Below are 24,196 nucleotides of genomic sequence, written 5' to 3'. Positions count from 1 at the left end.
AAGATGTAAAATACAAGTTAGAAAACTGGTTATAAAGGGAATGGTTTGCAATACATTAACTATAATTTGTTGAGGAAAAGTGTTTTCTCTACCTCTTTCAATTTATGAGAGTCTCCCTATTTTCTTACAAGATTGTTCACTATTTATAAAGGAAAGAAACATATTCTTTGAACAACCACAAGCATGCCATACAAATGACATAAAAATCACAGACAGGAATGTTGGCTGGATTAGATGTTCAGAGGTCCATTAGTTCATCCTCCTGCCTGATGCAGCTCTTTTGCCAACGTTATATCAGGTCAGCCATGGCTCTGTCTGACTTTTGTTAGTCCTTGAGTTTCTCCAACTCTCTCTAAACTGAAGCTCTACCACCTGTTGTGTCAGACATTTCAACTAGTCTCGTGCCATCTGCAAATCTGTTTTGATGAATGAATTAAGCACTACGTGCCCCAGTTACAACCCTTTGGTTATTCTGCTACCAGATGCCATTTGGATGTCAAGCCATTGATTACGACATTTTGAGCCTGGTAGTCCAGCCAATTCTCAGCCTGTCTAACAGCTAATTCATCTAGAACATATGCCTTCAGGTTGCCAGTGAGAATGCTGTAGAAGGTGAAGAAAAAAATCTTACTAAAGGAAAGTATATTATATCAAAAAAATGTCAATAAATGATAGCAAGTAGAAGTAAAAAGTACCTGCACTAGCCCAGTGCATATAATCATATTTTATTGGGTTGCTCTGGTATGTGCCAAGCCATTCCTTACTATGTTTAACCATAAACCGATACTGCCTAGAAGTGAAACAAATGCATGACAAATGAACTCTCCACAAGCCAGCTGCATATGGTGAAGAAAGCAAATAACGCTATCTCAACATCTTTGGGATAATAACCTGAAAAGACAACAAAACCCACGTCTGATATAAAACATATAGAACTCCATTGTCTAGATGAAGCTCACAATGCATTTCTTCTATTTTTTTTTTCTCATTTCTTTCATGAAGAAGCAGATTTTGGAACAAGCTCTAGAAGCCTACAACCTTGGACTGAGGAGAGAAAACAGAATGAAGAGCCTTCTGCTCTTCTGAACATCCAGTCACCAGACTCATATAAAATAAACCTGGGAATGTATCTTGTTTATCTTAGTCAAGCTGTCAAGCCAAAGCTTGATGAGAGATGATCTGCAAGACATTCAGTTTCTTGCCTATAAAGATAGAACAAGATCAACTGTTTCATTAACAGAATTACTTTATGTGTGTCTGTTTCTTCCTGTGTTTTATTTGTTCTATGCAGAAAGGGTATTATTTTGGATGTCTAGAAAGGGTAGAATATACTTTTGTGCCCTGTGCACAGTTCTGCAGGATAAACAGATGGGCAGGTGTACCAATAATGAAAGCATTTAGAGTTCATGCCATAGACTAATTTTATTTGACTAAAATAATCAACCAGCCAACAGTGAAGGAGTGCACCTATCAATAGAGATTGGGTAATTGGATATTTATTTAAATTAAAGATGCTTGTTTGATCTGGACATTTTAAATTTTATTTTAAAAATATTATAATATTGTAAAATAAATAATTTACTGATGACAGCAAGTTGCAATTTTTCTTTGAAGAGGTACATATACAATAGAAACATCCCTTAATTTTACATTTTAAGATTGTTGAAAAGGAAAGTATTCTATCAGTATAGAAACTGACCATTTGACAGATGGTTTTGTACATGTACACAAAGGCATTTGCTAAAGAGTACATGATATGCTATTCTTTTAAAGAGGGCACAGCATTCAAAATTCTTCCTTTTGTGTATTTCCAGTTTGTAGATTTTCACATTTTACTCTCGAAATAGGGACTAAAACTCAAGTGAATCAAAAAAATCTACTCTGCAACTACTTCTAAAATCCCAGTTTTAAGGCTGTGGACAAGATCGCTAGGCTTCTTTATTGAATGGAAAATTATGCTACAGTTTAAAGGAATCAGTTCACTTTTGGTTCTGTACACAAATATGTAATTTGACAAAACATGTGATCTTCACTACTCTTTTACAATAGTCTCCAGGTTTTTCTAATGAACAAAGTATTTGACTTTGCATCAAATTATGTAAGAATACACTTAGTATCTCTCACTTTGCAGAGCAGCTGCATGGAAGAACTCTTTAAAGATCTCTTGCTTGGTGCTTTATGTTTGGGAGTAAATCAGCTGAGAAAAACTCAATAGTAGTTTAGAGGATTCAAGAGCCCCTTCCTTCTTTCCTTCCTGCCTTCCTGCCTTCCTGCCTTCCTCCCTGCCTTCCTCCCTGCCTTCCTCCCTGCCTTCCTTCCTCCCTCTTGTCATCAGCTTCAATTACACTATGATACAGAGTTCTAAAAGCCTTTATACAGAAAAATGCCAAAGATTTTTCCTTAGCATATGAAACCACAGTACAGGCAGCTCACCGAGGTGTAATCATGTGTGTAACTTTAACTGTGTAACTGATTTCACTGATTCTAACACTTCATGCTCATTTCCGTTGTCTCCATGAATACTCAGGTGATGAAAGACATCCCTCTAAATGCTTAGCTCAACTAACGCCCCTTTTGATTCCTTGAAGTCAGTGGGAGGAGTCCAGGCTATGTTGCCTTTTGGATAGTCTGTACAGTTGTCTTCCTTAGAGCCATGATTCTTTCTAGTTAATGAATTCTGCTTATGTATAATGTAGCACTATTCATAACACATTTTTCTTTCAGAAATGAAGTCATTGAGAGGCTCAGAGAGGAAAAAGAAACTTTGTTTATAAATGTATCAGGGAGTGAAGAAAACATAATAAAACTTAAGCAGATGAGCTAAAAATTTAGGTTTAACCAGATAAAATAATATGGCCTTCAAATCTATGGGAGATCATCAGGAATATCTCACATTTTAACTGACAATGACCTAATGTCTCCAATGTACTTGTAAGTACATGTCTTTTACTATCTTTGTGAAGCAATATTTTCTGCACATTTTGATTTTTTTTCTCCAATTTTGCTGGTCTTACTATTTCTGGAAAACAAATTCAAAAGCAAACCAAAGGGTTTATCAAACAATTTATTGAAAATAAAATATTTCCATTATAAAGGAAGGAAATTTAATTGCGTGGTGAGCAAGGCATTTTTTTAAGGATATAAATTGGTAACAATCTAGTGAGCTGATCCTTTCTCTGAAATTAGTGCAACAACCTGCTTTCACTAGTCTTTGGGTGTGACGTCATTGCAAAGACAAATATCACCTAAGCAACTCTATAATGCTAAAAAGCCTATAGCTGAAATGTGTAGAAGGCAACAGATGGGACAGTATCTAGAAATTTTATTTGTCAGATATCATCCATCTGTTTCTCTCCCTGTCTGCATGTTTTGCAGTAACATACATTTTTAGGAAGGCAAGTTAATATAATTCTACAGAATTGGTTTAATCTTATGGCTTATTATTATTTAATTTTTATTTTTTACAATTCATTAACAGCTGGCAGGGAAACATAAAACCCACACTGATGATTCAGCCAAACAATCCTCATCTCCATTCCGTGAGCGGCAAAGTTATACTTCAGGACAAAATTAGTAGATGTTAACTCTTCTTATTAATTGGTTCTAACAATTTTGGCAGTTTCTCATATGCAACAGACCTGCTAAACAAACGAATGATGGAGACTATTTTTAAATGCATTCTCAAACTGAAAGGATTAGGTGTCATTTCAGAATAAGTTCTAGCTTTTTTTTTGTAATGAGTAGCTATTAAAATCAGTAAGTCTTTTCTGGCAGCTATCTGATTCCCTGAAAATAGAGCCACGAAATGCTTTGCAAAAGGTACATTATTTATAGAGAGTATATAAAGGCTTTGGCTGTAAAAATTAATTATTGGCGGAACAACTCTATTTGCTTTCTGCTTCATACTCTTAGCTAAACATAAAGCTAACTTAATATCACTGCCATTACTCTCCAAATTGTTTGTTTCTCACACGACCAAAGTTAAAACAAGAGTCACTTAAAATAGCAACATAGTCAGAAAGGATAATGGCTTAAAAGGAAGTTATTAGAAGCCAAGACAGGAAATGAGTGATGCTTACAAATGGTACACAGAATCCAATATCAGGCAAGACCACAACTCCTACCTATTCTTTATGCATAAGTACCAGTAGCAAGGTATTAACAGATGAGCACTTAGCTTACCGAGAGTTAATAAAAAATAATGCCAGTATGTGGTTTGGGTGCATGAGATTCATAGTCTGACTAGTTCCAGGGTGGTGAGCAAGGCAAAACAGAGGGTTTGAAACCAAATGAGCTCCATTCTGAAATGAGCTCCAATCCTGATGTCATTCGTGGTTCATCAAACTGTGACAGCTCTGCTCTTGACTCTGTCCTCTTCAGGATGCAGTAACTGCTATTGTTGCCTTCTCTTCACAGCTGCTCCTGTCAAATTATTGTATATACTCTCTTTCTACTACCTAGGCCCAGGTCTATCCTATCTCTCCCTATTCTTTCAATTATTTTTCTTTTGTTTGCTTCTTTAATTTCACAAGAATACTTCCTGAGTTGATGTTATTTGCATCTGTTAACATATCAGCCTTTAAACTGACTCAGTGACCCCAGCAACAGAGGGTCTCACAAGAGTGACTTTCTATCAGTGATAGATTCTTCCTTTTATTTTGTCTCCTTTGTCTACTTTGATCTTGAATTCTGTTTCTTGCTTTGATATTGATTCCTAGTCACATATCTCATTTCTTTATCCCTTGTTTTTCTTTATCTTGTCATTTGCCAGCCCCTTCCCTAGTACCTCCTGTAGATGAACACAATGCTGGCACAAGGATAACTCTGGTTCCTTCTGACTTGGGTCCTAATCATGAACTATCTTTCACCTTGCCCCTAAAATGGGTTAATACTTTGACTGTTATGATTCCTACATTTCAACTCATCCTAAGTGCTGTATCTGATTATTCTTTCTATCTTTTAAACCTCTATTTGCTTTATCCTTTGATTACAGTCATCTTAAGAAAATAGGACAGGGTTGCACAGATCATCAAATCCACTCCTCCTGCCTTTTGCAGGCAAGTTTGTCATGGAATTACTTTCGTATATCTTTCAAGCTCTACTTTTAAATCAATTAAATTTTCTTCCTTTTCTCTCCTAACAGAAGGCTGTTTCCACACCTAATAATTACAAACCTTCTTACAGTTTTCTGGCCCATACTGGTTTGTATTTTGCTTATGTTCTTTTCCTTATGTGACAATTCCATCCATTGACATCTCTGATATGCTTAGAACTATCTCACCTCTTATTTTCCTAGGTTAAACATATCAAACCCTTCTAACCTATGTGTCTCAGACAAGCTCTCTGTTCTCCAGAGACTTCTGATATGTTTAAGTCCAAATTAATCCTTCTTGAACATGAGTGATCATAATTCCCTATGTCATCCTAAGTGGGATGCAACAGTACAACAGTATTAATTTTCATATCTTCACTGGAAATATTTTATCTGACCTTAGGCCTTACGTATCCTAGGCACTACTCACTCATTTCATACCTGCATCACTCATCTTTTGTTGATCTTAGTAACTCATGAGTCATGGAGATATTTTGCAGATGTCTAAAAGGAGGAAAACATCCTGGGATAGGCACTGAAAAAGTACTAGCTTTTGGTTTTGAGACTAACAGCAAATTGAGAAGCTGTAAAGGCAAGAAAGGGTGGTACACAGAAAAAACCAGCACTGACAAAAGTGAATTTGATTCATCTTTGGAAATAAATAAAAAGGTCATTAAGATAGTTTTAAACATAAAGTCAAAACTATAACCCATTTCAGCCTTGGTAAGTGATGAATCTGTATCTGAGCCTACTACCTAAGATCTGACAAGACCTTCTTTACGTAAAGCAGCAGAGAATCCTGCCTTCATGTCTCCCTCTCAGTTTCTATGATCTGCTTTTGGAGTAGTACCTCAAACTCATCTGTAGTGCCTGGGGCTCCCGGAGCCCTGGAAAGGATTTCTCCAGCTGGGGGAGTATGCAACTCAGGCTAGTATGGCTTTTACACAGCAGCTGCCACTATGTTCAGCCTAATACAACCAATAAACGTGTTTTAAGAATCAAACCACTGTAGATGTAGTCAAATCCCTACCTATAAAACTGGCACCACCTTCTCTAAGTTACAAATCTATACTTGGTGTGAAGTGGTTTTACTCTGTTGTACTTAACTATTCACTAGCTTATTCCTCTTGTATACATGCACAGTTCCTTGCAGTTAAAATTTTTGCATGAAGGGAATTGCAGAAAGAGAAGCATCCGGAAGAAATTAGTGACTGTGCTGCTTGTGTGGAAACACTTTAGGGACTAAACAGAGACAATGAAAAAAACTGTGGATAGTGGCATAAACCCCATCTCCCTCTCTGTGCCTCACTGCTCACTGATTATGTATATTTCCAGAACAAAGCAAATAGCTGACAATATGAAAACGATCAAGATGAACTTTGAACTTGGGTTTCCCAGTAAGAAGTGCAGAAGGCCACTACATCATTGCTTGGCAAGAGGACTGCAGTATTTTCCATTGACTTATGAGTGACAAATGGCTGAGCCATATAAGAGCATTATTGTTGCTGCTCTGTACTGAGGGAGCAGTTTCTAGAAGACTGTGAAAGCAATGGGTGTCTGGAAACAAGAATCGCAGCAGCAGAATCCAGGTCATTCAGGGTGAAACCTCAAGAGTGAGCAGACACTGAGAAGAGAAAGAACGAGTCTTCTTGGTACGGGATGACCATGAGAGAAACAAGCAGGCTGTGTTGCTATATGTAACAGGCTATTATACGCAAAATGCCGCATTCCTTGAATTTGGGTTTGGAGTAACAGACAAATTTACCAACAGAAAAGGCTGTGGTTTGAAAGCTGAAAGAGATAATGTAAAAAAACTTAGGCTAACGTGTACTAATCCCCAGCCTCACCCAATGTTGGCTTCAGCATGTAAAGCTGTATTTGTGTGCATACATACTGAAGTACTTATGCTGGGAAATGCATGTTACTGCTTAAACTCTGTGAGAAATACAAAGAACATGCAGTTTGAAGCACTGTGAGATCTGTGAAGATGCAGGGGTGACCATGCAAGCCAAACATGGGCTGCCCACACAATCTTACTTTTGTGCATTTGTACAGATACACTGTAAGTTCAGCCCAGCTCTCTAACAATCTATTATGTACTTTTTCTGTAAAAGTATATGCCGGTTTGAAGCCTCGTTGTTCACTTTCTTCCATTATCAAAATCAGTTTATATTGACTTTTTTCAAGTTTGGGTTTTTTTTTTCTTTGGGAAAGCTACACAATAGATTTTAATCAGCATCATATTTTAATGCAACATTAATTTTTCCTTTATGCAGTGATATGGATTTTTTCCTGTAATATGTGGCTAGCGCTGGCATACTACTCCCAGACACAGCAGGAAAAAATGTATTTGACTTATCTGCAATTCTAGTTTTCTGAATGCCTAACCAGAAAGCTTTTTTTTTTTTTTTTTTTTTCCCAGCACAGGTATTTTTGTCTCTCACATAACTTGATAAACGTTTTATTTTTAAATCGCTAGACAACTTCCAGGACGGCTCCGCCTGGCTCTCCGCTCCTCAGGCCGCCTGCCCTCCTGCCAGCCCAGCACCTCAACGGGAGCGGCCGTTACGGCGCGTGCCGCGGCCGATAGGAGGGCACGTGCCCGCCCTCCTCGCGTGGCGCCTCGTGCGCCGAGAGACGCCGAGGGACGGGCGTTTGCTGTCCCGGCGCCACCCGGCCGCTCCCGCAGCGCGGGCCTCGGCGGCCTCCCCGTGAGCGCCCGGCCGCGGCAAGCGCCGCAGGGAGCCTGTGGTAGCCTGCACCCCTTCCTCTGGCCGTAGCTCCCGGCTTTGCTCTCCCTGGGAGACCACCGGCACTTCCCGTTCTCTCGCCTCGCCTGCCCTCAGAGACGCGGCCCGGCGCGGCGGGGCGGAGAGCGGCGGGGCGGGGGTGTGTCCTGCTCCCTGCCTGGGGTACAGGGTCTCCTCTGTCGGCCGGCAGCGACTCAGTTGCTCGGCTGGCCCGGGGCGGGGTGAGCTCGCAGCTCGGCTGCCCAGGCGCCATGGCACGGGCAAGTTTGCCGCTACTCCTGCTCCTGGCGGCGCTGGGCAGCCGAGGCCAGCCACCGCCGGCGCTGCAAAGAGGTACAGGGGAGCGGGGAGCCCATGCCTCATTCGCTCCGGCCGGGACCAGGGAGGACGTAGAGCGGAAGGCGACCTTGCCAGCGGCTCGGGAGTCCTTGCGGTGACGGGAGGGTCGGGGGGACAGGGACCGAGCGTGACAAGTAACCCCCAGCTTGTAGGGGGGACTGGGCGGGGTAGCGCTGCGAGGGCAGCACGGCTGGTACCTCTCCGGGACACGGAGGGCGGCTGCGGCGCCGGGAACGCAGCCCCCGGTCGGAGCCGCGGGCTCCCTCTCCGCCGAGCGGCGGCCGCCGCCGCTGCCCCGCCCCGGGGCAGGGCTGCCCGGCTTCGCGGGAGCTGCTGCAGAGCTCCCCGCGGGTCTGCGCCCACCCGGGTCTGCTCTGTCTCCCGTTAACTCTCTCACACACGCTTTTATTAAGGAGCAGAGTCACGGTTCAGGGACCGAAGACGGAGAGGCAAACCATACTTACTGTTGCTACAGTTGAGGGACAGCTGAACGGCATGTCCTGGTCCCCGAAGCGTCGCATAGTCTGTACAGTCTTATCTGTCGGCAGCCCTCTCCCCGTGTTGTGCCCATCTCTTGGCATCTCTGTGACCAGGGGAAGCTTGGTAGCCTGTATTGAAACAAATGCGGGCTGCTCGGGCTGCTTTTACTTAAGCTGACGATTTGATCCGCTTAGCCAGTAACAAAACTTTTCTCGGTGTTGAAAACTAACCACGACTGGATTGGGAACAGAATCAATTGAATTCTGCACGGGTAGTCAATTTCTTACACATACAATCATCTTCCTTTAGAGTGTTTAGATGTGTTGACACTAAGGGGTTTTTTATTTGTTTGCTTTTTCAATTAGTGTTATGTGGAAAGATCAAGAAGGGTGATGATGGGAGAAATAAACTTTGTTGAATTTATCAGCTCACATAGGAAAGTCTTAAAACCATTCTTCAGCTCACAGTATTCCTTCTGGTGCCCGCGTTTGCTGCTCTTTACCTTTTTTGCTTTATTAAAAAGAATTCAGTAAGGAAATACCATGGACGCGTTAAAATAAAACTAACTAAAGCCACTGGAATAACAGCAAGTTTCTCTTTGACCTTGATGTCACACTATAGGCTGAACACGGGATAAGGAATTTTTAAGGTTTAGGGTTCACTTTGGAAAACATGATGCACTCTCATTTTGTGAAAAAAGTATCTCAAGCAGTTGACTCCTTAATACTAGTTTTACTGTGTGAAGATAACTGAGAGTTGATCAAGTATCTGTGTAAATAAAAAAACTCATCCTAAATTAGACTATGTTTAGATAGTGACTTATTGGTAAACATTGAAGTCTGAGATTTTATAAGTAGAACATTTAAGATACAGTACATCATGCATTTTCCACTAGCTTTTTTTTTTTTTTTCACCTGCAAGCTGATTCATTTTTCAGCTAGAAAAATACTGATTTCGCATTTCTTTTAATATTCTCTCTGTGCCACTCACATGCACACAGAGAAGCTTTTGGAGAATGTCCTTTTCTTTATGCGCTATCTTCTTTTTGATAACCTCTACAGTGATCATTATTTTCCTTTTAAATGAGAAGTGGGTGTCTTAGGTGTTCATTTACTGCACTGTTGGTGTTATGTTATAGCTGCATTCTGGTAATTCCGTGAGGTGCAGTAGAACTTTTAATTAAATGCTAATAATGTGATGATGGGACCTTCTCAACCTGACAACTGAATTAAAGTGCTGGTCTGCCAAATTTTTAGGCCATTTGCTGTCTTCTAGATTTCTTTCTAAGATCTGTTACAGCTGCTAGGAGGTGCTAGCACTATGTAGATGTCACTATGTTGCCCAGGCAAAGAGGTAACAAACTCCTCTTTAATGCAAAACGTTTGAAAAGTCTGATTTCACTGAAGTCCCGAGGGGATTTTAACATGTTACGAGACTCGTGGTTTATGCCTTTAAACTCAGAACTTTTGTTTTTCCATTTAATATGTATTTAGTAATAACCGTTACACTGGGTGGTAAATATTGCTCTCTAATTGTTAGCACCAGTCAGATGTCTGCAAAGAAAATTATGTAACAAAGCTGCAATGCTTTGAAAAACAGTATTTGAGACATCACAATGAATTCCCATGTTGCTTTTTTTTTTTAGAACAGAACAGTTCAAGAACATTTTGCACCTCAAAGGCAAGAACAGTCTGTAATTATTTTCTTTTACTTTTTTTTTTTTTTTTTTTTTTTTTTTTAAGTTGGTTGAAGATCTACTGTGTTCAGAAACCTGGAGTTAATATTAAGTTTTGTGTGTGTTTTTTTGTGTGTTTTCTTTTTATTTTTTTTTTGGTTGCATGTTATTTGTTCTTCTGTTGTTTGAACACTAAGTAGTCATATTGAATTTCTCATAAAATGGAAGAATCAGAACAAGAAAGGCTTGTGTATTGTGTAACACTGTTTTTTAAAGGTATGCGTAATATGCGGTTAAGGCAAGCTTACTGAGGTGCTATGTAATGTTCCTTTTGAATCTTAAGCCTTGATTCATCCTCTTTCCTGTGGGATGTGAGAGAAACAAAATAGTAGTAGTTTAGAAATGAATAAGAAACTTGCTTTTGACCTTGAAGAATCCATCCTTTTCTTAAAAGGTCTAAGTAATCTATCATGAGAGGGAACTGAAGCTGTGTATCTGTGAAAGGTGTGAATAGTAGGGGCAGGAACATCTACTGCACCGTAACTCGATCTGTGGTGTCAGCTGCTGACATCCGTGGAGATAACTCATGGAGTACAGGTGTTTCTCAGTATCTCACAAATCGGAAGTGTAAGTTGACTCCAAGAGCTGACATATATAGGATGTTTATAAAGTCAAAGTGAAATTTCACACTTGAAAGAGAAATGGGGGGTGAACGTTAGCCTAGCATTAGCAGAATATGACTGATGCCAGTCTGTTAAGCAATGAATGGTGACAGGTTGGTCAATATTTTTAAATCTGTCTGTAGGTGTAAGTTTTTAACATGAGTTTTTTGAGTTCATTTCAAAACTGTTCTCTCTGTTATGAAATTAGGAGTTGCAAAATTCCTTCCCACATATGTACAGGTGTGCATATTGTACACTGTACTCTGAAAAGTCAAGAGAGATAATGCGGCATCATTTTAATATTTCACATATTAAAGATTGTTGTGTGGACTTAGATTCTCTGTTTCTGGAGACAAACAGATGCTTATTTAATGTAATCTGGTAAAGCAGAAGTCAAGTCTCCTATTTATTTATAGGGACCTCTTTGGAGTAAGGTCAGTTTTCAAAAATGATCAACCTCCCTTTTCGCCCAGCTGTAATCTTGATATAGAAATCATTTCCATCATAGTTGATGGCATTTAACCATGCAAAACATTCTGCTGACTTTATTTGGAGAGTGGTACATGTAAATGGTTTAGTTGGTATTGGAAAGAATAATGTTGGTAAATTTGCATTCGACTTTCCTGAGCGAACAAGGCTTAGGTGATTCTGTTTATCAACTTGTTCTCACCTAAATAAATTTTGAAGCTGTTTTCCAATATCAACCAAATTTGAAAGCAATGTAGAAATCTTTAAGATAATCACTGAAAATCAATGACTATTTGTAAGAAAGAGCCCCAAAGTACTTTCTCTTCTGTGAGAGGAGAGGTAGAATTTAGTTGTTATCTAATCCATTCGGTCTGGTTGGTCAGTGTACGTGGGGCTCTGCCTTCAAAAATGTGAAGGAGAATATGCCAGTTCTGGAGGGTAGGGGGTCTTACAATGTGTAAAATTCTCTGTTTTTTTTTTTTTTTTTTTTTTTTTTAAAGGAGTTCTTTAATCCAGTTTCAGGATTTTATAGCAGATAACAAACCTTATTTGCTGAAGGTATACTGCAGTATAGCGCATTCTACGTATACCCTTTTTACATTCATTTTAAATGCTACTCAGTAGTTTTGCAGGTAGACTTTTGGTGATCTGGAAATTATGACTTTTGTTTCTTTTTTGTTATTTTTTTTTACATGTATGTGTACAAGACAGATATTGATCAGTTCTAGAAACTCTCTAAGGAGTATTTACTGCTGCCTGATTAACAAGGATTAACCAACCCCAAAATTTTGGGAGATGCTGCTCTCAGAAATATGTTGTGATGGCTTGTAACTTCTTACTTTAAAGTTGTTGTCCATATTATTTTCTTATAATTTAGTAACTGGTTGAGGAAGTGAAAGCTGTTTCAGGTTTAGAATGTGAGAAAGGAAAACATAGTAATTAAAGGGCAACCTAAGGTATTAGAAATAGGTAAAATTGCCCAGACTGACTGGAGACATGAATCTGTGTGTGTTTTTTGTGTACATGCTTTAACTTGAAATAACCACAGCCAAAATGAATGAGGTAGCTCTTGTACAAGAATGTGTGAATTTCTCCAAGCAATAAATAAAAACATAAGATGCACTTTAAAATCCTTATTATTATTTTTTCCTCCTACAAGTTTTTTTACAGTAGTCTTTCTTATTAGGCTTGAAATACTAAAGTCAGAACAGTGATTCTTTAACCTGTTCCAAAATCTGCTTTAAAATAATACAGCAAACAATAATTTTTAATTCATTCAGACTGGAGGAAGGAATCCACCCACACATGTTCTAATTTCTTATCCAGCTACTTGGCCTGACAGTTGTTGGAGATCATAGTAGTTTGGAATAAGAGACAGCATGAATTCCTGGTGCAGGGTTGTGGGTTTTTTTTCCCTTCTTTTCTTTTTTTTCCCCCCGAAGTCCAGACTCCTTATATTTGTAGGTCAGGAGTGGTAACAGGACACAAATACATGCAAACATGAAACAGTGTGTATACCTGATCATCTCCTTTTCTTTCTCAAGTGTTTTACATAATAAGCCTTTAATTAATGGATATTTTTCTTCCTAAATAGGAGTTCTGTCTAAAATATCTGAGAGCTTGTATGTTACATGCTGACAACACAGGCCACACCAACAATAGTACAGACCAAATTTTGCTTACAGGTATGAAAGACAGACAAAAATGTTATGTTTGCTAAACTTCATGTTGACTCCATTCATGTCTTTGAAACAGGAAATGGCATTTCTTGATGTTTACCAATAAAGCTAGTTCATGAGCTGGCTCTTGCTGATCACTACCTTTTTTTCTTTTTCTTTTTTTCCCTTAGGATTTATTTTGATTAGAAAAATTATAATATTTACATAAAAAGTAACTTCAATTTGTATGACTTTTGTTCTGAGAAATAACCACGATCTCTTGGGATTCTTGCAACACTCAAACCAAATAGCTGTTACTACCCTAAATTTTTTCAGCAGTTCAGTCTCCATTAGTTACACCTTAGCATCACAAGGATTTTCCTAGGCTCTGCTCCCTGCCAGATTCCTCTAGCAGACATTATCTTTGAATCAGACCTTGTAATAACATTAGACTGTAAAGCAGCTGTAGCAGTATTATGCCAGGGAACTCTTGTGAAACTTTAGGAAGAATAATGAACATTCTTGCAGAGTGGATTATCCAAATACCATTCCAATGCCTTGTTCTGTCCCAACTGACATGTGTATCTACTACTGTCATAATTCATGGATTTAAGATGTAATAAAAAGGAAAATTACCAAGAAGTGAACAAAACAGGATTAAAAAAAATAATTATACCTATATCAGGGGTTTTTTTAGTAGCAAATGACTGTATCTTGACTTTCTTCACCTACCCAAGTAGTGTGGGCAGTCTTTGAAGTCAGAAAGAATCAGAGAACTCTTCATCACAAAAATTTGGAAAATGGCTCTAAACATACTGTGTATTTCCCGCTGCTGTGGGAAAAATAAGCAAAGGTGGGGGTTGGCCATCAGGAATTTAGAGGTCCAAGAAAAAGATATCAGAGGCACTGTTCTTTTGCACACTTCCAGTGAGAGGTGATTTAGGATTTAATTTGGTTTTCTACACCACCTTGTCAGATGAACCCTGAGAGTTTTAGATGCCACTTTCACTTGGGCTAATTTTGTTTTTTGATATCAGATGCTGAACATGGCAGTGTATTCCTCTATTTATGCTAGCTGTTCAACAGCCTGTATTCCTGTTTGACAGAAATACCTGGATAATCTCTGTTACAGGGAAATGCATTCTATATAAACTTTTGTGGAGCGTATCCTGCACTGAAAATGTAGAACTACTGCTATACATTTGTTGGTAAATAACTTTTTGGCTGGGAGAAGATATGAATAAATAGCATTATTTGTACATATTACTATGTTTCTGAATATGTGTGATAAAATACTATGTTGCAGTGATATATTTTTTTGTGCGTTCTCTAAATCTGTCTGCAGTGGTAGGGAATATGAGTAGTCTGAATTCCTCTGACAGCCAGAGAGCTCTATGAAACTAGAAGAAATCCATGCCTTTTAAAGAGTGCAGAGTAACATAAATAAAACATACAGGGCTTTTGAATTTGATGTGTGAAACCATGAGGAATAGAACTGGTGTGTTGGTGCAAGTCCCAGAGCTGGTGATTTGAGTGTGACTCAGTTGCACATCTGACTTAGTTGTGTGAATTATGTGTGCATTTTTTGTAGTGGTAACAAAAATAGGATTGCAGAGCATCAAAAGTACACTTCATGCATTTAGCCTTGAGCCATTATTGACAATACTGAATTTGTTAATATTACCTGAAAAAATAAATTCTTGGTACCATTTCATTCCTGTGGATATTTTTTTGTCACCTTTTACAACAATTGTGGAAAAATGCCAGTTGTGAATATAAGAATTCCCATACACAGTACATGGCATAAAAGAGGACATTTCTTATTTGCTTTGGTTTTGGTATAATTGGGGAATGTTTTCTATTAATTATTCATTTTCAAAGAAGAATGAGCCCTCACACAAGAAGGCTTTCTTTACCATGGGAAAAAAAAAACCCACACATTTAATTGAAAAATAAATTTGTAGTATGCATGCTGAATTCTTTTAAGCACAGTGTCTTCCTACAGCCGGGCACAGCCTTCTGAATTAGTTCTGCTGTATTAAGGTTGTGTGTTGTGTGGGTTTAGGGTCTGTGTAAGTGTGCTTCTCCCTCCTAGTTGCTTTTGGTATACTTACATAGTAAATATTGCAAATATATTCTAAATTCAGAGTAGGTGGGAAACTTTTACATGCATACCCTATAATAACTGATTATGCATGCAACTTCACTTTCCTCCCCCAGCTGCATCTTTGACATGGAGGATAAGGCAGTCATTTGCCAACAAAATTAATAGTTAAATGCGTGTATCATCTTTACAGTTTGTTAACTACAGGGGAAAAAACACTGAGCCTGCTTACCATATTGGTAGGTGTTATTTAAAAGTGACTTTGAAGCTCATAGTTTAATTGGTGAGAGACCTTTTGTGGCATAGAAAAGTGATGGGAAAAACAATAGTAATAGTAAATAACAGTAATAACAATAATCATAATCATCAAGAGCTTGAGTCAGTTGTTGGGGAAATTAGACACTGTCCCAGAAAAATAAAGTGGAACTCAAGTTGTTACACTTAGTCATTTGTCTATTCATTGCTGTCTGCAAGAATGAAAATAAAAATAGTTATATATTCTGCAAGATGACTGCTAATAGACAAAGCTTTTTTGCTTCAGTATTAACCATTGCTGATATTAAGCCTTCTCTTTGTATTCCAGGCTCTTTAGGATTAAAATAGAAGGGCCATATAAACAGAAGATGATATGATGCTGGCTCATGTGTATAAAGTAGTTCAAAAGAAAATTGTGGTGATAAGCAAACTAATGAAAGACAGACAGAAATTTTTGATTGTGTTTAGCATTACAGAAGATACAGACAACTAATGTCCTCAGGGTTTTTATCTAAACAGCAGATACAGGAGGATAGAAATACTGGTTTATTAAGTTATTCAGCTTTGGGTGTAGGATTTATTGTTGGCATGAAAATGCTTGTGGAGTCAGCTTGGATATAGGTTTGTTAAGGCAGATGAGTGGTATCAGCTCAGTAGCTCTAGAGGAGATAGGTATTTGAATTTGAGATTTATGGAAGGATGTAAAGAACTTGGTGTGAAAGCGCTGATAGAGTAATGACATTATATAACTGATTGTTGAACAGGTTGTATGAACAGCCTCATTAGAGGGGAAATGGAAGCTGGCAAATACGATGCTAATATTTAAAAAGGTCTCACACAGTGACCTTGTAACTATAGTTTTAGAGATGAACGCATTTGTGACATGGTAAAGAATAGAATTAGTACACGCATGAATATGTTGTGCTGGAAAGAGCGAAGTGGGTTTTGTATATTATATGGATCAGCCTTCAACGAATTTATATTAGACATATTAATAAGGGCTATTATAATAGACTTGGGGTTTTAGAAGAGCATTCGACAACATGCCTGAGTACCTTAATCTATGATATCATAGAAAAAAAAGAAAGAACTCAATTTCTGGAAGAATTCACAAAGGTTTTGACAGGTTATAATGCCTAGTTGGGATGGAATTAATCTTAAATTGAATTGATAGATGTGAACATCAGTTACATCTGAAGCTATTCAGTAATTTGTTATAATACTAGCAGTGATCTGCAGAACCTCTGTCCTTCAATTAGCATGAGAAAATGCAACATTCAGTTCAATAGGGGTGCAGTTAATTTCTTATGCCTCAGTTATTAAAGAAGTGGCAAGTGTTCTGCCTTATTTGTGAGCTGCTATGAGCCCTCAGGAATTCCAGTTCTGCAGATGATGATTTATAGGCCAACACTTTTCATGTGAATCTCTTCATCTGTATGGAAGATGGGATAATTTGTAGGCAGTGTGCTTCAAAAATGGTGAAATCTGTTGTAGTTTGAATATAGATACTTCTTTTAATCTTCTACCTCAGTTCTGTGCTTTTATGAAACAAAACAGTTGCACATTTATAATGAAATAAATTCTCATTGTCTCACTTTTCCTTTATTTTAGTTGTAAATATTTTCATAGGAAGACATGTGCCTGGAAACATGAAGATTCACAATGCAGAAAATACAGAAAATACAGGCAGATTGGATAAGTTAGGAAAAGTAAGGCATAAACAGTTTTGATATGATTTCTTGCCTTATCTTGTTGATAAATGCAAAGTGAAAACCACCTCTACTATAACATGCATAATGTGAACTTTAACCACTACCTCTCTTCTGTTATTACCAGCCTTTATTTATGGCAATTTGCACTTGCAGTCCAGAAAGCCAAGCATATTGTGGGCTGCATCAAAAGTGTGACCAGCAGATCAAGGAGAGTGATTCTCCCCTTCTGCTCTGGTCCTGTGAGACCCCACCTGGAGCACTGTGTCCAGCTCTGGGGCCCCCAGCATAAGAAGCACAAGGCTAATGGCTTTAAATTGAAAGAGGGTAGATTTAGATTAGATATGAGGAAGGAGTTCTTCACCATGAGGGTGGTGAGGCACTGGAATAAGTTACCCAGAGAAGCTGTGGATGCCACATCCCTGGAAGAGTTCAAGGCCAAGTTGGATGGGGCTTTGAGCAATCTGGTCTAGTGTAAAGTATCCCTGCCCATGGCAGGGGGGTTGGAACTAGGTGATCTTTAAGGTCCCTTCCAACCCAAACTATTCTATGATTCTATGTTTATATGTTGCTGTTATGACAACAGAGAGTTTTCTTCCCAGTAACTGTCGAATGGGCTGTCAGTTTTGTGCAAAAGGAGCTGAGTGGCTGAGCAGTGTGTGCCTAAGATTACTTGATGGACGCCTAGTGTGACTAGAGCAGCATTTCTACTGCTCAGGTGCATGACTTTGAACATGGTTTGTGAAGGGCACTGTTTTAGACTCTTCTTGTGCCATAGAATAGGGTTGTTTCTAGGAATAAGAAGGAATTTTGACTGCATGGTATGAAAATAAGTATTTCAAATTAATTGAAAATCCATAGATGAATTTATCCCTTGATGAATTAATCCATTAATTGATCTAAGTACCTCTACAATATAACATTTAGTTTCAAAGTGAGGCAACATTATTAAGACAATGTAGAACGAGATGAAATTACTCTGCTCGATCTGTTTCATAAACTTGAGTAATTATTAAATTTCATGTTAAAAAGCCATTATATTCTGTAGAGCAGACCTTTAGATCACTTTTGAAATTAGTTTAAAAATGTAGCATCTGTCTACAGTATGACAGTTCCTGTACAATTATTTTCTAGAAGTGAAACAGAACTTATATATTCCCTGGTAAACCAAATCCACAGAGAGTCCAAGGAAGTAATTTGTTCTCATTCACTACCCAATTTTCGTATATGACTGTTATTTGAAATATCTTGAGTAAAATACCTAATATTGTGTGGTGTGCACTTATTTTAGTGTGAAAGTTAGGTTTGTTTGAAGTTCTGGTGAAATTCTTATTGACTTCCTCGTGGCAAAAAATTATTTTTCAGTCCTTATAAAGGGAGCATACAACCCAGAATGTAACATTTTGTTCTGTCTTAATGTTCTGCTGAACATATGTGTGTAAGCAGTTTATTTCTACAATGACTGGAAGAACAAGAGGAGCCAGAGGGTCCCAGAGCTGTCAGAATGAATAGATAAACTGAAGCATTAGCTATAGTTGAAAATCAGGGAGTTGCTACAGAGAGCTATTAAGATGCATCTAGTATTGTTTCGTGTTTAAATGAGGCTTTGTTTCTATCTTTGTATCAGCTTCGTTGACTTTCTAGCTACACCAAACAGTGAACAAGAACAATTAGCTTTTAAGATAAACTAATTGTTGAAATAGCATGCAAGGGGAAGTTCTTTAAAATGATGCATACAGATTCATAGTAATCTGTTCTGTTAGGAATGAAACCTTTCTGTGTCCCCACTGAGATGTTTTCACTGTATCAGCTGGGCTGAAGAAACAGCTGTTATAAATCTGTGAGGATCAAAATATTGATTGGCATGTCATCAGATGCTACTTTTAGAATCCCACTCTTCTGTTTTATGAACATTAATCACTCCTACGCAAGCACTTAGGAGTTTATGTATGTTTTATGAAAAACTTGATCAGTGGTAATTTCAACTAGGTATGTGTACAAATAATTCTTGTAATTTTTACCAGTGCAAAGAAACTTCAGCAAAGCATTCAGCCTTTTTTGGATAGAATGTCTTAAGAAGTAAGCTTAAGCTTTTAGAGGCTTATTCTAAAATAATTTAGATTATTTTTTATTAACAAAGCTTATTGTAGCTGGCATCTTATTTTAGATTTTATGGTAGGTTTTATGTTTAAAAGTGTATTTAGGCTTATTTGACCTAAAGAGATTTTTAAGGTATTGTGATTGTCACCCTTAGTTTCCACTAAGATACGTAATTAACATGAAAGTATTTGTTTTAAGTAATTTACCTTTTCTTTTTTTTCTTAAATTAGCAAACACACACACATGCCCGCACACACATGCACACACAATGTTTTCTTCCTGTATATCTTTGTAGCTTTGCTCTAAAACAAAGCCTGAAATTTTAACGTGTTTTAACTCCAGTTATTGTTAGTGGATGTTATATCCTACTAAAATCTTCCAAATTCTTAACTCAATTTTTGTCCCCAGTGTACTGTATCATACAATGGAGGACTTTGGTTTCATCACAATATATGTCGCTTTACCTAAGATGCAACATATATGATGTTTAGAATTACTGCATATTACTAAGCTGCATTAAAATTCCAGCTGAATTGCTTCTCTAGGACTTCCAGATTTTGGGAACAGTTTTCAGTGAATTTGTGTTTTTAATATTAGACTATGGATATAGGCCTGAGATACAGACCATGTAGTTTAAAGCAGACAGATTGGCCGCTAGACATGGCCTAGCTGTGGCAATATAGACTGATTTATTGTAAGGAGAAACAAATAAGGAGATTGTAGCTATTCTGATGTACTTGGCTTTTTAAAACAGTATTTTAAAGAACATTCTAGACTAGAGAAGGTCATATTTCCCACCGTTGTAAGAAGCCTTTTGTGTTCCAGTATTATTATTATTCTTCCATCCCCTTTCGCTATGGAACATCTCTGCATAACTTCATTAAATGGAAATTACTTGTATCTATCTAGAATAGATGTGTACTCGGAAGGTGAGTTAAGCTGTTCTTTCCACATTCATAAATGAAGCATCTATACTGCTATTTAGGTAAGTGCCTTGTGCTTTTATATAGTGGGTGTGTAATGGAATACTAAATTAATTTTATTGTTCTTCTAACATTATTAAATCTAGTAGGTTCATGATTTCTACCCTCAGAAGAACTTATCCTTGAATCTGACAGTTTTCTTGGTACAAGGCCTGAAAGAAAAAGATGAGATACACCTTGATTAGTTTGTTCATGGTTCAGTCTTCAGCTTGATAAAAAAAAGGCTCAAGGGGATTATTTCAGTGTGTCCAGAAACAGAAGTAGTGTTTGTGGATAGTCTGTTGTTGCATTCAATTATATGAAATGTGTGATGTGGGACTATTTGTTTTCTTTAAAATCTGTAATTGATCTTCTTGAATCATACTGACCCAAACAGAGAGAGGCTGGGGTCAGGTTTCCTTCCCAGGTATGAGTATTCCAGCACAATATTAAAGGAAACTCTTCTGGCTAATAGTTTTTAAATAGTGCATGCCATTATGTGCAGATATGTATATTTCAAATATATCCTGTTATTGCAGTCATTGTGAATATGAATGATGAACTCCCCACATGTATCAGTTGACTAGAAAAATAGCAACATGACAAGTATGTGTTTTTAAATGTGATATTTGTGTTAAGGCAATCCACAGTGGTGTGGAGAGGATGGTGAAGCTTCCTCTATAAAGTGCTGTGTAAATAGAGATACTGTCCTTTGCTTAAGACTGCTACACTTTAAATGTTCTTATTCTACAAATGCTTACATGGCCAGTATGGGACTTTTGAAAAATATCCAGTTATTGTTATTAGTGGAATGCTTTGTGTTTGCAGGGTCAGACCCTGGAAGGACAAGTAATGCATGAAGGATGTAGAAGTTTAGTGGCTTTCTAAATCAGGTCACAGTATATTTTTTTGCCTTTACTAATAAGCTCTTGCGACCTTGATATTTGAACAACATAAACAGGAAGTTATAAATTTAAATAAAGATTAAAAAATAATATCCTAGATTTGCATCTGTATTTTATTACCAGTCTTAAGATACTACCCAGAGCAACAGCATGCAGCATGAGAAATCTGATAATGTGAATCTTTCAACCTTATGCACTCTAATCTGAGTGTGGTTTCCTGTAGTATTGCTGATATGCCAGATAAAACAAGCTTGGATCCAAAATCAACCTCTGTTATAAATGGATGCTCTCTGTTATCCCTGCTTTTCCTGTAATCTGTGATTAACTGTTCCCTATCACAAAGGGAAAAACATTATTGTGTTCAGTTTTGTGTGTAGACTCACTTCCAAATGATAAACGATTGTAATTCACACGACTGTTTAGTTCAAGTGTAGTTAAGTATTATTTTATGCTACATTTAAGTATAGAAATACTATTATTCAAAGCAACATCTTCAGGATAACTGTTTTCACGTTTCTTCAGAGGCAGTGAAACTTTTCATCATGGTGATGAAATTACTGTGATTTGGCTTCCTCAAAGTAAGCATTTTTTTTCATTTAGTTGAAGTGGTGTACGACAGATTGCATTGTCTGTAGAATTAAACTCTTAGAACAAAATTTCATATGAACAAATAAAATTATTTATTTTGCTGTTTCTGAGTGCAGAATAGAATTTGTGAATAAAAATACCAAGATCTGGTCCCTTACCTTCCTTTTTTTCTGCCTGTGCAGACTTCCATCAGAAGTTTAGATGTGAATTCCAAAATCAACATTTCATTATTTCACTGAGAGAGCTTTTGTGTCTTTCTCCTCTAAAATATGTAGAGTTACTCATTAGCCTAGTCTCACTTAAGGATTTTCATATTTTTAAAGAATCAAGAAAGTTTTGAGAGGAGTGCTGCTGTCTCTTACGCTAGAGATGTCCTAATGTTATATTGTTTTTCTAAAAACTCAATAAGGCAATTCAGAAGCATAACCAAAAAAAAAAAGCTACCAAAGCTACCACAGAAACCCAAGCCACTGAGACATAAAGTGCTGGGGAAAGTATATATACCATTTAACATTAGGCATGTAGCTTGATTAGGCAGATATTCTTTCTATCAGTCATTAATATAGTTATTTTGTTTTGTGCAGCACTTCACAGTACAAGTTGAGGAGCTCTGATTTGTCTTCTGAAGGAGATTTGCTCTTAACTAAAGAGAGAGATAACTCCCCCAATTTAAGCACTTTACTTTCTTGTCTGATATCCTGATACTGTTAGAAAAAAGGGCAGGTGATGAGCAAAGAACTAATATAAGTGAATAGTGGATTATATAATTAGTAATGGAGACAAATCCTGTAGAGGTAGAAAGGCAAAGAAAAAATAACACTGAGAAGAATATTGGTGAAGTAAACAGTATACCTCTCATGTTAAAAGACTAAGCTAGTCTATGTGGCTGAAAAATCTTGCTTACTTATGTTCTCTGGACAGGAGAACAGATGAAGTAAAGTAGAAATAACCTACTCCCTCTCTCTCCTTCTCAACTGCTTTTGGATTTGGGTCAGTGTCCTTGGAAATGGAAAACAGGGATTTAGATCCTTTTGGACAAATATGAATAAATTCTCTGTATGGAAGCTATTCAGTTTGTTTTAGCAATGAATTGCTGAAACCCTATTAGCTGTGGAAGAGTGACAATATTCACAAATTATGTACCACTTGGTGAAGGTGACAATAACTGAAGTCTTAGAAAGTGAGGAATACTAATAGTGAAGCTAAGACTGAAGTTGAAATAACCAGAACTAAAACAAGCTAGAAGCTGAGACCTACTTTTTTAAACTTAAATCTTGTTGTTTTTTTTTTTTAACTCTGTTATTTTTGAGTACTACAGAATGGTCATATTTTTTTTACACCTTGCTGCAAGTACTGGAGGCAAACAAAAGTTTATATGACATACAAGGAGATAGAACTAAAGTTTTCAGTGGTAAATCTGGTAATAGAAAGAAACTGACAATGTTTTCTGTAGCCACTTTATTACATAGCTATATTCACTGAGAGTTAGAGACATGGTTTTAATTTGCTTTATAGCTTAGCTTTTCTGTGAAGAAATTGCATCAGTAAAATACTACTTGCAGTTGTAGTTATGGTTCAGTGATATTGGTCAAAGATTTCTATTATGAAAGGAGGGGGAAGCATATTTCTAGCTCTCATTTTGAAATGCATGTAGGTTGAATTCAGGAAATAAGTATGATTGTGACTTTTTTGTAAACCCAAGGGGAGAAAAGAGCAGGAAACACTTATTCTTTTTATAGTGGAACAGTGTTAAAAGGATAGTTTTCATCCTGTAATAATTTAATTTCATCTGATCTAGATAATACAGACAATTCAGCATGCACATAAATTGAGGCCTGTAAAATGTTCTATATACTATAGGGATACAGTGTCGGGGAAGAGAGGTTGAAAACATGGCAGCTGCGGTATACTGAGAACTACATGCCTAGGAACTTGGGATGGCAGAAATACCCTTCAAATGTTGCTGTAGGAAGTTGATTGATTCATTTTTTTCTCAGCTACTTTAATTTCTATCTTTCTGAAAATAAACTAGCCCAAGAAGTCAGAATAATATCTGGAACTTGGTTTCTGTATTTATAAGGCAAAGATAGTACCTAATGCCAAACAATGATGTCTTAAAGTTAATTGAGATTTTCTGTATTATTACTAGACCATCCTTAATGCATCCAGATTTGCAAGAACTGGCATATAGACCAAATATGCTAGAACATACATAACTGGTAGACAACTTTCCATGGCTATTCCCTTTTTTTTTTTTCCTCCTCCTGTCCCAGTGGAATCCCATAATATTTTTGGGTGGCATGGAGGGCATTTAAGATCTAGTAGGTTCCTTGTAAAGACTGTGATTTTTAACAAGGGGTGGGTTGCTACATGTGTCATGAAGCTTTCTGGGGAAAAGTGGGAAAGTCTTCAGTTCTTTTCTCAAATCTCCAAGGCCACAGGATGTGAT

General features: G+C 37.5%; 1 protein-coding gene across 2 annotated transcripts in view; it reads left to right on the top strand.

The window, feature by feature from the left end:
- The first annotated feature begins 8,056 nt into the window (after nucleotides 1-8,056).
- LAMA2 (laminin subunit alpha 2) overlaps nucleotides 8,057-24,196 on the top strand; it is a 359,087-nt gene continuing 342,947 nt past the window's right edge. For both annotated transcript variants that reach the window (XM_082048323.1, XM_082048322.1), the window contains exon 1: nucleotides 8,057-8,175. In XM_082048323.1, coding sequence (XP_081904449.1) covers nucleotides 8,094-8,175 — 82 coding nt within the window. In that variant the 5' untranslated portion in view covers nucleotides 8,057-8,093. The remainder of the gene's footprint in view (nucleotides 8,176-24,196) is intronic.

The sequence above is a fragment of the Streptopelia decaocto genome (assembly GCF_964273445.1).
Source record: "Streptopelia decaocto genome assembly, chromosome: 3".
Taxonomy (NCBI): domain Eukaryota; kingdom Metazoa; phylum Chordata; class Aves; order Columbiformes; family Columbidae; genus Streptopelia; species Streptopelia decaocto.
The sequence above is the reverse complement of the archived record's forward strand: the minus strand, read 5'-3'. Positions and strand labels throughout refer to the sequence as shown.